The sequence below is a fragment of the Protomyctophum bolini genome (genome assembly GCF_963924005.1).
Source record: "Protomyctophum bolini genome assembly, chromosome: 6".
Taxonomy (NCBI): Eukaryota; Metazoa; Chordata; class Actinopteri; order Myctophiformes; family Myctophidae; genus Protomyctophum; species Protomyctophum bolini.
In genome coordinates this window covers 43,351,038-43,366,911 of record NC_137867.1, presented here as the reverse complement: position 1 = coordinate 43,366,911, position 15,874 = coordinate 43,351,038, and the positions used below count along the sequence as shown (strand labels likewise).

Here is a 15,874-nt window from a genome sequence, read left to right as displayed (position 1 = left end):
ACCAAAAGGGGTTCAGGCCCAAAATGGGTTAAAAAACGCCATTAAGAATAAAGAGAATTGAATGTTTGTTTTGACACAGTTTGTTTTACATCATCATTACATCACATAATAATAGCAACATGAGGATGTTGTAAGATGATAAGAGTGCCCCTCACTTCACACAGGTGTGGTTTTTATGATTTATTTTTGGGGAACAAGAGAGACTCTTGGGGCCCTCTTTTCGTCAGTCCCCAAAGTGCTAAACCCCTTATCCCCAAACTTATTTGCCTTTTTTAACTATTTAGATTTTTTTTGAGAGGTTCTAATGGAGAATTTCATAATGAGAATCAATTATGTAGTTGAGTAAATCAGCTATTTTTGACCTACACAAAGATTAATTTCCCATTGACAATGAACGGGTGATGTACGATGATAAGAGCGCACCTCACTTCACACGGGTGTGATATCTGAATAGTTCAAATAGCCGAAGCTCACGTGTTGATGTACATGTAGATCGGCTAGTTGAACTATTTGAATATAACGTTTAGGGATGAAGGGGTTCCGCGCTGACAGAAATAGGGCCCTAAGTAGGGATGGAGCTCGATAAACGATACCTGATCAAATCCGATAACAAGCTTATTGAGTACCCTTTTGGGCTTATCAAGCCTGTTATGGAGCATAGCGGCCCATGACGTCATGGTCAAACAATCATAGCAAGAGGCGATCAAGAAATAAATGTAATCATCCATGCTGGCACAAACATGTCCGTCAGGTCAGGTTGTGGCCTCCTGGTGACGCTATAATAGGACAGGTCTCCACCAGGCCAGGTCAGGTTGTGGCCTCCTGGTGGCGCTATAATAGGCCAATGTGAAAAGGGTGGTATTTGTTCTTACGCCTTGGATGGCAATTGGATGATTTGAGGCAATTTGTTCCAAAAATGTGTTTTGCAAAAAAAACACCTGTCGGTGGCGCTATAACAGGCCAATGTGAAAAGGGTGGGATATATTCCTCAGCCTAGTAGGAAAGTCTGTGAAAGATTTCACGTAAATTGCACGCTGCGTTCATGATTTGAGGCTTTTTGTTCAAAACAGGCCAATCCTGCAAACTTTGAAAGCCAATGTTAGCCAATTAGGATGGAATATGAAATATCGGACAGATCCGTCTTGAACACATGACTCTAGAGATAGTGTGTAACGATTTGCGGGATTTCTGGACAGAATCTGGAGGAGCAATATCAAAAAAATTGTTTTACAAAAGTCGGCCTCCTGGTGGCAGAGGTTCATCGTTGGCATCGTCCGGGTTAATGGTGCCGGAGATTAGCTGGTAAGAGACGGACGGACGGACGCATACACACACACACAGACTCACACACGGACGGAGTGCAAAACATACTCTCTCCCCATGCCTTCGGCAGTTCGGCCTGGTGGAGACAATTATATGACCCACTCTATCCACTCGGATTAGAGTGGATCATATACTCGGATCCACTAGGATTTTCGTAGCCTTGTCAACCAATCCCCCTTCAGATCACTAGGATGTCCGTAGCCTGGTCAACCAATCCCCCTTCAAATCACTATAGGGATCGTAGTCTGGTCAACCAATCCCCCTTCAAATCACTAGGGATCTTAGCATGGTCAACCAATCCCCCTTCAGATCACTAGGATGTCCGTAGCCTGGTCAACCAATCCCCCTTCAGATCACTAGGGATCGTAGTCTGGTCAACCAATCCCCCTTCAAATCACTAGGGATCTTAGCATGGTCAACCAATCCCCCTTCAGATCACTAGGATGTCCGTAGCCTGGTCAACCAATCCCCCTTCAAATCACTATAGGGATCGTAGTCTGGTCAACCGATCCCCCTTCAGATCACTAGGATGTCCGTAGCCTGGTCAACCAATCCCCCTTCAAATCACTAGGGATCGTAGTCTGGTCAACCAATCCCCCTTCAAATCACTAGGGATCTTAGCATGGTCAACCAATCCCCCTTCAAATCACTAGGGATCTTAGCATGGTCAACCAATCCCCCTTCAAATCACTAGGGATCTTAGCATGGTCAACCAATCCCCCTTCAAATCACTAGGGATCTTAGCATGGTCAACCAATCCCCCTTCAAATCACTAGGGATCTTAGCATGGTCAACCAACAACATCACATTTCCATGTACAGTATTTGGAAATGTTAAAGCATGGTTGGCTGCAGGAGTACTGCAGCGTTGACAGACAACTCATTCAGCCAATCGGCGTGACAAAAAAAAAGTGACATAATCTCCAGTATCCAACCAGCGAACGACTTGAGCTTTTATGGCCATCTTATTATCGCCGCCTGCAGAGATTTATTTATTTTTTGAGGGTCGCTAGCGCCTCCTATGCACAGCTTTGAGTGTGTGTTTATCTGGCTTCTCTCTCTCTCTCTCTCTCTCGGTCGAATGGGTCTCAAAATAAAGAAAAGAAAAAGAAAAATGTCAGCCATGACCCAAATATGGAGTCTACGCAGCCGGACAAATCTATAGAGTTTCAGGTCAGAAGTAGCCAAATATGGAGTCAAAATGTCAGAGATGTCTGTCCTATCAAATCCATCCTATCCAGTATTATAGAAAATCTTCCACGACGTTGGGTCAAGAATGGCGGACAAGAAGAACCTTAAGAGTATACAGTATATTAATAGACGCCACCGGATTTCTCCTCCCATCCACTTGCATTAAGTTGGATTTCTCCTCCCATCCACTTGCATTAAGTTGGATTTCTCCTCCCATCCACTTGCATTAAGTTGGATTTCTCCTCCCATCCACTTGCATTAAGTTGCTCAAAAGCGCATGAGGCGATTTCACTCCTCCTTCGGGGTAGGAACAGAGTGCATTCTGGGATGAATTTGGCCAAATCGTGAACGTGCTGGCTGTGTGACTATCATTGCGTCATTTGCGGGTATTTCACGTATGAAACATTCGTTCACGTGTTATTGCCCCAATAACATGAACGTGCGCAATGATAGTCAACGGCCCAGCACTGGCTTGAGCTGCAATATTTCAGGCCCATTTCTTTTCTTCCTTTTTTTTGAGGGGAGCCATGCACAGCTTTGTGTGCATGTTCGTCTGTCTGCCTGTCTGCCCCTCCGTCCGTTTAGCTCAGCTGATTGGCTGAGCAGCGAATGTGATGCATGATGATGTATGATGATAAGAGCGCCTCCTCATCAAGTTTTGGCGAAAAAGATAATCTTTTTTGTGATTGTTGGCGGGCTTAGGGGGGATTCGGGAAGAAGGGCATGAAATGTATTCAGCATAGCAAGTTGACATTGACTTTACTATATAAATCGGGGGGTCCCAGAGATATAAAGGCCATTAAATGGGGGTCCGTCCGTAGCCTTATGCATGTCAAACTTTGGGGGTCCTTGAAATCAAAATGGTTGAAAATCACTTAGAGCCGGAAAAACAAATCTAACCTAATCTAAATCTAATAAACTATCAATTTGGGAGCGGAGGGGGGGTCCTTGACATGAGAAGCACTGCCCCACAGGGGTCCACAGGGAGAACACACATTGTAGAACGTTTTCTTTTTGTATTTTGCATTTATTTTTCTAATCGTGTGGAAGGAACACCAGGGGGAGGCAGTATAGAGGGTGTACCTAACCTAGGAGACACGGGGAGAACATCCACACAACAGAACTCTATTTTCCGTCTATATGAGGTCGGCCACGTTGATGGGCATCTCCTCCACGACGGTGTTGTAGAACTTCTCGATGTCGCGCAGGGCCCTCTTCTCCTCCTCCGTCACCATGTTGATGGCCACGCCCTTCCTGCCGAAGCGGCCGCCGCGCCCGATGCGGTGGATGTAGCTCTCGCGGGCGGCGGGCAGGTCGTAGTTGATGACCAGCGACACCTGCTGGACGTCGATGCCCCGCGCCAGGAGGTCCGTGGTGATGAGCACGCGGCTGGAGCCCGAGCGGAACTCCTTCATGATGACGTCGCGTTGATTCTGGTCCATATCGCCGTGCAGCGCCGACACGGTGAACTCGCCCTCGTGCATCTTCTGCGTGAGCCACTCCACCTTGCGGCGCGTGTTTACGAAGATGACCGCCTGTGTGATGGTCAGCGTGGAGTACAGGTCCGTCAGCGTGTCCAGCTTCCACTCCTCCTTCTCCACGTCGATGTAGAACTGCCGGATGCCCTCCAGCGTCAGCTCCTGCTTCTTCACCAGGATGGAGACGGGGTCGCGCATGAACTTCTTGCTGACCTCCAGGACGTCGTCGGGCATGGTGGCCGACAGCAGCACCATCTGCGTGTCGCTCTCCATCTTCTGGAAGATGTCCTTGATCTGCTCCTGGAAGCCCCGGCTGAGCATCTCGTCCGCCTCGTCCAGCACGAACATGCGGATGTTCCGCGCCGAGATGAAGCGGCGGCTGAGCATGTCGAAGACGCGGCCCGGCGTGCCCACCACCACGTGGGGCGGCTCCTCGCCCTGCAGCTTGGCCTGCTCGCTGCGCACGTTGGTGCCGCCGATGCACACGTGGCACCGCATGCCCATGTAGTCGCCGAGCGCCAGGATGACCTTCTGGATCTGCTGGGCCAGCTCGCGCGTCGGCGCCACCACCAGCGCCTGCGTGGTCGCCTGGCTCACGTCCAGGCGCTGCAGGATGGAGATGGCGAAGGTGGCCGTCTTGCCCGTGCCCGACTGGGCCTGGGCGATCACGTCGCGGCCCTGGATGCACGGGACGATGGCCCGCTGCTGGATGGCCGAGGGTTTCTCGAAGCCGTAGGCGTAGATGCCCCGGAGCAGCTTCTCGCCCAGGGCCATGTTGTCGAAGCTGTCCACCACTTGGTCCCAGTTGCTCTCGATGGTGCCGCCCGGCTCCATGCCCTCGGGCCCGCTACCTTGGTGGTCTCTCTTCTCTTCATATGCGGCTGACATTATTTAGTATCTCTCTCTCTTTCGGGTCAAAAAGTCTCTGAAAACAGTGATATATTTGAATGTTGAGTGTATCCCGAGTCTGCGGCTTTTATATATTCTCCCGAGAGGGCATCTCATCATTCCAGATGATGTCACGGTGACTCAGCCATATCCATATATGGCAGGTGTCCCGAGATCAGCCATCCCCCAAATATGGACACAATGATGCTGATGTGGCAGCCTGGCTCCATATATGGAGTTCCAGGTCAGATGTACGCAAATGATGTCAGAGCATCCAGTAACCGTGACAACACAGACCTGGAGGTCAAGCCCTTTCTACCATAGACATATATAAAGGCTAGATGGCTCAAGGCGGAGTCTCTGACGTAGTTCACCCGGCGGCCATCTTGCCTCGGGCCTACAGTACAGTATGTTTAATAGCAGCTCAAACAAAAACAGCCATAACTCGCTCAAATCCTGACGGATTTACAAACGGGTTGGTTTATTACAAACGTTGTCAACGTGGCTATGATTCAGGATGCTTATCTGCTTAATTTTGTTTTTCATATGAACGTCGTATAAAAGCATATATAGGTATGCGGACGTCTCTGACGTTTATAACAAACCAAACCGTTTGAAAATCGGTTGAAAATTGAGCAAGTTATGGTTATTTAACCCATTCTGACCTGAGATCAGATTCATACCAGGTTTCCACTGGACACACACTGGTCTGATTAACCCATTCTTGACCTGAGATCAGATTTAAAAAATGTCAGTCGTTCTTCGATTTTTCAAAAATAGCAGACCTACAAGCTCGTAGCGCGCCACTCGGTGGCGCGCTATGAGCTTGTAGATCTGCTTTTTTTCAATAGCTAAAGCATAACATGATGCTAACACCAAAACGGGTTCCCGGTCAGAATGGGTTAAAAGTACATGCCTCATAGACACAATCTTTCTTATATATATATCTATGCTTTCTACAGGCACGTTTCAATTTGTCTCCATAATAGACGGTCAAGAATCTAACAAAGAGATCCATGCCCATTGTAGCCGTTCCACCCATCTGTCTGTGTCCCTTGTATGCCCATATATGGAGATTTCTGTAGCTGTCTCTTTGTGTCCCTTTATTCCTATATACAGAGTTCTGTGTCAGGCATGCTCAAATATAGGACATGTTGTATGAAATATGAACAGGCCAGCTCCATATATGCGAGATCTAGGGGTGATCAGGTGTGATCAATTATTGGCTAATTTGGGCCCTGGCAGGGGCGCTGTCCAGAGCCTCTAGAGCGGCTCTGACCTACTTGGAACGATGCGAGTTGAAAATGCATGCTCCCACATGTGACAGCTCCATAAGCTGCTCAATAACGCTGTCCCTCAGAGCAACTGGGATCCTCCTAGTTGCATGTATCACTGCCAGCCTTACTTACAGTGTTGATTTCGACGACTAAAACTAAGACGAAAAATGTAATTTTTACACTTGGTTGCATGCTGAAAATAGCCGATCTACAAGCTGACAAGTGAGCTTGTAGATCTGCAATTTTCAGCAAGTGTAAAATCAGCCATTGCGACGGCATCAAGGCCCGCCAAAATACATTTTGGTCGACTAAACCAACTGTAGATTTAACCGACTAAAATCTCATGACATTTTGTCGACTAAAACTAGACTAACACTAAAACATTCCAGGTGACTAAAATGTGACTAAAACTAAGTGAAAACTATTCAAGAGACTGGCTCACGGCTCCAAGAGATGGCTCAAATGCAGAGAACAAATTTCACTGCGGTAACGTGTGTGAAAATTGTACGACTTCGACTTTTTTTTGTTTGTTGCCAAAAACAACACTGCTTACTTCCGGGTCTAGCTTTATGCTGTGCTCATCGTGGTAAGCAGCCAAGTGCAGAGAAGAGATGTTCATATAGTCATTCTGCATGCTGTCTTCTTTCTGCATGCTATTCTCCATATGCAGACTGCAGTCATCTTAAGTTAATGGCAAGGTGCTACCTAGGTGCAACTTCCATTGGCAGCCCATTCATCCAAGACCTATCTGATTGTATTAAACAACGTCAAACTCACCAATATTGCAGCTGTACGGAAAGCTTGAATTGGGCGCGATTAATACTCCTATTTTAGAGCCGAATAAAAGTCGGTTTGGCTCTGAGCCTACGTCATTTGAGGTTCGGGGGGGGGGGGGGGGGGGGCGGGTACCGTCCTAAAGTCGGCTCTTCGGTGCTACTGAAAATGAGTATGAATCGGCCCTTATTCTCTTTCTAACCTCAAAGTGTTTGTTTCATAAAAATCCACTGTAGACATGTTATGAGTTACTTTCTGTCCATGCAGTTTGGAAGTGCTCGTTAGATAGCACTCAACTGCCCTGCGTAGCACCTGTTTTGAATTAGCACATAATGCAGGAGGCAGCAGCACATTTGCTTTACTGAAAACGAGTGCTTCCAAACTCTGATGGCAAGATGGCCGCGATCTGCAAATGGTCAATAGAACCTCTTCACCATGTTCCGCTTTGTGCTCGTTTCCCTTCCTCGCCAGGATCGCTGGAGCATCTTCCTCAATGATCTCAAAGTCAATACTGTGTTTTGGGCCCCCTTGTACTGACATGTGATTGATGTTGTTGCCCCAAGGGCTCCATCTTGTGGCCAGATTATGCCACTAACTTGCAGCTTGATGCATGAATGCAGCTTAATGCCACATGTGGAACATGTACAACAGCCAGGTCCACACCTGCCCCCAGGGAGGCTCTCCAGCGTTGAAGCACTCGGCCCTAGTGGTCAGAGGTGGAGGGCATTCCCTCCGGTTCAGTCTCTATCCTTTGTATTACTCTATGGGTGTGGCAGGTGTCAGCATGAGTATAATTATCCCAATCTATGTCTGTCTGTCCTTGGCCCCTTTAATGCCCATATATGGAGATCCCTGGTGTGAAATCACCAGTATATATGCCCATACATGCATATGACCATTTATGGGCATAGCGGTCGGATCTGTGGCTCTGGACGAGGGGATCTCCAGACTCCATACATGCCTATAGATGGGCATCACAGTCAGTTCAGTGATTATCTGCATTTATTGTAAGATAAGGCTTCCTTGTTAGTTCACGTTGAATGGCAACAAATGAAATAGCACTGTGGTTGTTTTCTGGCCATTCTGAGCAAAGGTCAAGCCAAATCATACTACAGGACAAAGAGAGGGAAAGAGGAAACGCAACCATTTGACTTGTGTTCATGTTTTTCTGCCAAAACCTTCACAGAGAGGAACACGTAGCGAGGTAACATCCACAATCTTCAACCCTTTTCATATCAAGGCTATTATTCATTCAGCATTTGATCCACGGACCACCATTTGATGACATGATTAGCCTCTCAGACCCATTTGAGCCACGGACCACCATTTGATAACATTTTAGCCTCTCAGACCCATTTGATGACATTTTAGCCTCTCAGACCCATTTGATGACATTTTAGCCTCTCAGACCAATTCGAGCCACGGACCACCATTTGATGACATTTAGCCTCTGTAGTAACTCTGTCTATATCTAAGGCTCTGCCCTAACCTAACCCTAACCGCAAGCAACGCATGTCGTACCAACGCATGTCGGGAGCGACGGGTGATTTCCGCATGTCGGTATGGTGTGTGGGATCTGCGTGTCCACCCCTTACCTTTGGCATGTCGGTATGGTGTGTGGGATCTGCGTGTCCAGCCCTTACCTTTGGCATGTCGGTATGGCGTGTGGGATCTGCGTGTCCAGCCCTTACCTTTGGCATGTCGGTATGGTGTGTGGGATCTGCGTGTCCAGCCCTTACCTTTGGCATGTCGGTATGGTGTGTGGGATCTGCGTGTCCAGCCCTTACCTTTGGCATGTCGGTATGGTGTGTGGGATCTGCGTGTCCACCCCTTACCTTTGGCATGTTGGACAGGGCGATGTAACCAGGCTCTCTGGTGATCCTGACCAGGAACGTGGCTTTGAAGGATGGCTCATCGAAGCACGGGAAGGCCTTCCTGGCAGCCAGAGGCTCAAACTGGGTGGCAGCTAGGACCCTGCAGGGGATGAGAAGCAGAGGAGACGGCTCCTGGTTAACCCATTTAGACCTGACGTTGAAATAAAATAAAAAAAGTCTTCTAAATTCTGACAGTTTTCTGAAATACCTATGTTTCTATGTCAGTGGTGCTCAATATTTAAATTGTAGGGAACGACATACTTCCTGGTCCCGTTGACGCTGACGTAGGAGCTGTTGTAGAACCCGTCATAGTTGTGAGACAATCTGGCGGAGTATTCCAGCGTCAGGACGCATCGCTGGCCCGTCTGCAGCTCCACGCCTAGCGACACCGCTATCTGCTGCCTGGGACGGTACTCCAGGACCGGAACCACGCCGGCCGGACCGGAGCCGACCTGGAGACAACACACACACACACACACACACACAGTCACTATCTGCTGTCTGGGACGGTACTCCAGGACCGGAACCACACCGACCGGACCGGAGCCGACCTGGAGACAACACACACACAATCACACACACACACACACAGTCACTATCTGCTGCCTGGGACGGTATACTCCAGGACCGGAACCACGCCGGCCGGACCGGAGCCGACCTGGAGCAGCAGACACACACACACACACACGGTGACTGCCCTGTGCTGCACCTGTGATGTTCCTTTTTTCACTGACGCCAAGTTTAAAATAAGAAATGAATGCACAGAATATCAATACGAAGCAACTGAAAAAACACCTTATTTCAACGGTAGTAGGATTTTTGTCCAACCACAAAACGGCAACAAATGAGTGCGAAGAGGGGCACGACCACATGGGCGGGACTTGACAAAGTGTGAATTCCCTCTTTCAGGATTGGCGTCTATGTGGTGAGTCACTTCATGAATCAATTTCATGAGCTTTGCTGTAGAAGCACAACTTGGGACAATGCATTTGGTGAAGGGTGACGTCCTAAAGATATGAACTAAACTAAACTTTCTGTTGTCCGGAAGCTACAAAAGTATGATTGGCATCAAAATGTACTTGAAGTACATCAAGTAAAAGTACTCAAATTGCAGAATGTCCCATTTCAGTTCAAGAAGTTCTAAAATGTAAGAAAACTGTTGAAAATGGCCGATCTACAAGCTCACAACGCATCGCGTTTCGACGCGTTGTGAGCTTGTATAGATCTGCTATTTTCAGCATGCAACAAAGTGTAAAATGACCTCTTGTCCACTAGTCCCTTCCTAACATGTTAGTCTACCGTAGTTATTTATTTTATTTATTTGTTGACGAAACTGTCCGTATATTCAGTCTTAGTTTTAGTCATCGTAGCTTAGTTTCTATTTACAGTTTGATAACACCTATAAGGTAGACCCCTGGCCAACAGGGGGCAGTACACTATAGGGAACCCGCCTGCAGCGTGGCGTTGGTGACGTTGAGCTCGGCGGCGTGCAGGACGATGCGTCGCGTCGGGTGCTGCACCGACAGCGTGATCACCGCGCGGCCGCTGAAGGTCAGGCTGCGGAGGTCAGGGTGCAGGTGGAGGTCGTAGTTCAGAGGTCGCACGCTGGCCGGCAGGCGGTACTCTGCCCAGGGGAAAGGCTCGCCCGTGGTGGATTGTGGGTAGACGGGCTCCAGGGGAGCCGTGCTGTTGGGCTTAGGGCAGCCCGTCTGTCGCACACACACACACACACACACACACACACACACACACACACACACACACACTTCATTAGTCCTACAACCTATCTCAAACCCTCACCCTAACCCTTACCCTAACCTCCCACAGGGCAGCACACCTAAACCTAACCTTAACCCTCTCCCAACCCTTAACGCACCCCTCACCAACCTTAATCCGGTCGGACCAATGCTCCTTCGAACCAATGATATGTCGAACCATAGGATGCCTCCCATTCTGGGTTCATTTTTCGAAGCTATAGCGATCTACAGTAACAGAAAACAGCTGATCTGCAAGCTCACAATTATGCGTCGCGATGTCACTCGCTGTGTGGCTATACTGTCGCTGTGACACCGTTGTACGATTGAAGAAGCGTGTGTAGCTTGAAAGTGGTTTAAGAACAGAGAGGGAAAAAAATGACAAAAGCTGCTTAGATATCATCGGAACAGTTACTCCTCAGGATTCAAATAAAAAAAATGGCCAAAGAAGCAGACCGACAACGTTCGTACAACACCATAGGCATGCTTCCTCTCTACGCAGGAAGTTCCCGTCTCACCTTGGTGAAGGTGCAGCCGGGCAGGAAGTACAGCACCATGGACATGGACGCCACGATGACCAGGAATAACACACACACCACCATGGTGCGAACCGAGGGCCGCGAGCATGACCTGGAATACAGTAACACACGTTAATAACACACACACCAGCATGACCTGGAATACAGTAACACACACACACACACACACACACACACACACACACACACACACACCACCATCTGGTCAAACAGAGTCAGCGTTAATGATGCTAATGAAGGCTCTGTTCCATTCTGGTCAAACAGAGTCAGTGTTAATGATGCTAATGAAGGCTCTGTTCCATTCTGGTCAAACAGAGTCAGCGTTAATGATGCTAATGAAGGCTCTGTTCCATTCTGGTCAAACAGAGTCAGCGTTAATGATGCTAATGAAGGCTCTGTTCCATTCTGGTCAAACAGAGTCAGTGTTAATGATGCTAATGAAGGCTCTGTTCCATTCTGGTCAAACAGAGTCAGCGTTAATTGCGAACTCAGTGAGCACTTACTATGAGACCTAGCAGATCCTGTCTGTGTGTGTGTCTGTCTGTCTGTCTGTCTGTCTGTCTGTCCCGCTATACGTCCAAATATGGAGTGTGTTGCATCAACACAATCACTCAGCTCCATATATGGGCACAAAAGTGTTGCATCAACAAACGAATCACTCAGCTCCATATATGGGCACAAAAGGGGCCAGGTCCACATATACAGTAACAGCGGGACAGACACACAGACAGACAGACAGACATGATCTGCAGGGTCTCAGCTGCGTTCGCTTCCCGCGTTTGCGCGTCTTACTGGTGATGCTAATGAAGGCTCTGTTCCATTCTGGTCAAACAGAGTCAGTGTTAATGATGCTAATGAAGGCTCCGTTCCATTCTGGTCAAACAGAGTCAGTGAGTGTTAATGATGCTAATGAAGGCTCTGTTCCATTCTGGTCAAACAGAGTCAGTGTTAATGATGCTAATGAAGGCTCCGTTCCATTCTGGTCAAACAGAGTCAGTGAGTGTTAATGATGCTAATGAAGGCTCTGTTCCATTCTGGTCAAACAGAGTCAGTGTTAATGATGCTAATGAAGGCTCTGTTCCATTCTGGTCAAACAGAGTCAGTGTTAATGATGCTAATGAAGGCTCTGTTCCATTCTGGTCAAACAGAGTCAGTGTTAATGATGCTAATGAAGGCTCTGTTCCATTCTGGTCAAACAGAGTCAGTGTTAATGATGCTAATGAAGGCTCTGTTCCATTCTGGTCAAACAGAGTCAGTGTTAATGATGCTAATGAAGGCTCTGTTCCATTCTGGTCAAACAGAGTCAGCGTTAATGATGCTAATGAAGGCTCTGTTCCATTCTGGTCAAACAGAGTCATTGGCCGCGTTTATATGCAGGGTGAACATTCCGAATAAATACTTCTGAATAAAATACTTCGGAAGTAATGTTTTTTGCTGCGAGTTTCCATGGGAAATAGTCATTCCGAATGAGTGTTTATATGGAGATGTGATATAAGACATGATACATGTTAAATTCACGTGAAACTACTCCATCTGTTGGACACATACAATATAGGCAGTTAGTTCATTCATTGTGACTGTCTCAACAATACAAAACATTACAGACAAGCTGCTGGTTGGATAGGGGCGGGCATACACGTATATGTTTACCGTCTTTTTTCCCCACCCGCTGCGGCTCCCCTTCTCCGCTGGGAAGGTGATCATCTCGTTTTTATTTGTACTTTATTATCTACAGCACGGCCAGGGCACGCAACACACTGATTATTATTGTATCGGGTCGCTCGTTATTTTTGAGAGAGAGAGAGAGAGAGAGAGAGAGAGAGACTGTTGAACACACACACACACACACACAGATCAGGGGGATCATCTGCTGCTGCTCCACGTTTTTTTGTGTGGATTTCGGATCTGCAAAATGCATGAAATAACGCGCTCTATGTACAAACTCCTCGGCGCGCCTTGGATATAGCGCCTTGGAGTTGGAGCTCCTTGGAAATAAAGACCAGAATGAATTTACATCCGAGCAGTGTATACATGAGTCCAATTTTCTTTCAATCGCAAATAATCCGGAATAATCCGGCCAGTGACATCGGAATGGTTTTTAAATCGCATCGAGGATTTTCATCCGGATTTAAGTTTTTGTAGGTGGTTACATGACAACGTTTAATATGATTTAACTTCTATTCGGAATGAAAAGGGGATTTAACTGTCCATGTAAACGTAGCCAGTGTTAATGATACTAATGAAGGCTCTGTTCCATTCTGGTCCAACAGAGTCAGTGGCTACGTTTACATGAGCAGTTAAATCCCCTTTTCATTCCGAATAGAAGTTCAATCCTATTACACGTTGTCATGTAAACACCTACAAAAACTTAAATCCGAATGATAATGCTCGATGCGATCTAAAAACCATTCCGATGTCACTGGCCGGATTATTCCAATGTTCAATGCGATTGAAAGAAAATTGGACACATGTATACACTGCTTCGGATGTAAATTCATTCTGGTCTTTCTGAGCATGCTCCAAGGCGCGCAGAGGAGTTTGCACATAGAGCGCATTATTTTGTGCATTTTGCAGATCCGAAATCCACAAACAAAACGTGGAGCAGCAGCAGATGATACCCCTGATCTGTGTGTGTTCAACGGTCTCTCTCTCACACTCTCTCTCTCTCTCTCTCTCTCTCAAAAATAACGAGCGACCCGATACAATAATAATCAGTGTGTTGCGTGCCCTGGCCGTGCTGTAGATAATAAAGTACACATAAAAACGAGATGATCACCTTCCCAGCGGAGAAGGGGAGCCGCAGCAGGTGGGGGAAAAAAGACGGTAAACATAATATGTCCGCCCCTATCCAAGCAGCAGCCTCAAAACTACTGCGGAATGAAATGATGGGATTTCAAAGTGTCGTCTTTCGACAGTCACAATGAATGAACTGTCTATATTTTATGAGTCCAGCAGATGGCGGAGTTTCACGTGAATTAACATAATATCATGTCTTATATCACATGCATGTAAACAATCATTCGGAATGACCATTTCCCATGGAAACGCGCAGCAAAAAACATTACTTCCGAAGTATTTTATTCAGAAGTATTCATTCGGAATGATCACCCTGCATATAAACGCGGCCAGTGTTAATGATACTAATGAAGGCTCTGTTCCATTCTGGTCCAACAGAGTCAGTGTTAATGATGCTAATGAAGGCTCTGTTCCATTCTGGTCCAACAGAGTCAGTGTTAATGATACTAATGAAGGCTCTGTTCCATTCTGGTCCAACAGAGTCAGTGTTAATGATACTAATGAAGGCTCTGTTCCATTCTGGTCCAACAGAGTCAGTGTTAATGATACTAATGAAGGCTCTGTTCCATTCTGGTCCAACAGAGTCAGTGTTAATGATACTAATGAAGGCTCTGTTCCATTCTGGTCCAACAGAGTCAGTGTTAATGATGCTAATGAAGGCTCTGTTCCATTCTGGTCCAACAGAGTCAGTGTTAATGATACTAATGAAGGCTCTGTTCCATTCTGGTCCAACAGAGTCAGTGTTAATGATACTAATGAAGGCTCTGTTCCATTCTGGTCCAACAGAGTCAGTGTTAATGATACTAATGAAGGCTCTGTTCCATTCTGGTCCAACAGAGTCAGTGTTAATGATACTAATGAAGGCTCTGTTCCATTCTGGTCCAACAGAGTCAGTGTTAATGATACTAATGAAGGCTCTGTTCCATTCTGGTCCAACAGAGTCAGTGTTAATGATGCTAATGAAGGCTCTGTTCCATTCTGGTCCAACAGAGTCAGTGTTAATGATACTAATGAAGGCTCTGTTCCATTCTGGTCCAACAGAGTCAGGGTGCTGCTATTGTGCATGTTGGCTCACTGGAAACACTCTGCAACACTCAAAGTGTCCTTGAGTGGGTCTAAAACGTTTGCCAAAAGCATGGAATTGAATGTACAAAGTGCCGATTATTTACGTTTCGGCAGGTACCCTGAAGAAGGCAGTTGTACTTCCTACTCTGCGTCCTAATAAATAATCGGCACTTTGGCTATCAGTGTGTGCGGCCACTCTTTTGTCTTTTTGAGACGCAACTCTTTAGGGATTAATAATGAGCCAGGTGCAGAGGAGGAGGTACCCACCTGGGCGGGGACTGCCTGACGTAGGGGGAGGAGCTAGGCCGCTGGGCGGTGCTGCGGTTCATGAAGGACATGCCCAGGAGGCGGGCCGAGGACTCGTAGTCTTCCTCGTCTTCGTCCAGCTCGTTCTCGCCCAGGCCTCGGACCAGCAGCCGAGACGCCCGGGGCTCGTACACCGCCTCGTCGGGGTCCAGGGCCGGGAACGCCTGGAACGGAACGCAATGTTATTAACCCATTTTGGTGTTCTAAAGCATTACGTTATGCTTTAGCTGTTGAAAAATAGCAGATCTACAAGCTCATAGCGCGGCACTCGGTGCCGTGCTACGAGCTAAGTAGATCTGCTATTTTTTTGAAAAATCGTGAAAATGTGGCGCACATCTTTGAATATACCTGTATATTTTTTCAGAGCGAAACGGTCAATTACAGATATTTTCGGGGGTCCTTGAACGACTAGAAACATGGGTTTTTCAGAAAACTGTCAGGCTTTAGAAGACATTTGGAGAATCGTCCTCAGGTCTAAATGGGTTAACTCTGACGCTGATCATTCAACATAAACAGTTCTATACGACCAACCATCTCGGATTAAAGTTATATATATATTTTTTTTCTTTTTTTTAAGATATTTTTTGCGGCTTACGCCTTTTATTGGTTT

At 47.0% G+C, this 15,874-nt stretch overlaps 2 protein-coding genes across 3 annotated transcripts in view; both read right to left on the bottom strand.

The window, feature by feature from the left end:
* Positions 1–15,874, bottom strand: part of lnpep (leucyl/cystinyl aminopeptidase) — a 50,366-nt gene that overhangs the window by 18,721 nt on the left and 15,771 nt on the right. For both annotated transcript variants that reach the window (XM_080766528.1, XM_080766529.1), the window contains exons 3-7: positions 15,226–15,428; positions 11,077–11,188; positions 10,256–10,513; positions 9,066–9,256; positions 8,766–8,904 (exon numbers count right to left, since the gene is read on the bottom strand). In XM_080766528.1, the coding sequence (XP_080622654.1) occupies positions 8,766–8,904; positions 9,066–9,256; positions 10,256–10,513; positions 11,077–11,188; positions 15,226–15,428 (903 nt within the window). The remainder of the gene's footprint in view (positions 1–8,765; positions 8,905–9,065; positions 9,257–10,255; positions 10,514–11,076; positions 11,189–15,225; positions 15,429–15,874) is intronic.
* Positions 3,650–4,879, bottom strand: LOC308317484 (eukaryotic initiation factor 4A-I-like; the record flags this gene model as incomplete). The annotated part of the gene is made up of 1 exon (XM_080766530.1): positions 3,650–4,879. The coding sequence occupies one exon, from the start codon at positions 4,877–4,879 to the stop codon at positions 3,650–3,652; it is 1,230 nt and encodes a 409-aa protein (XP_080622656.1).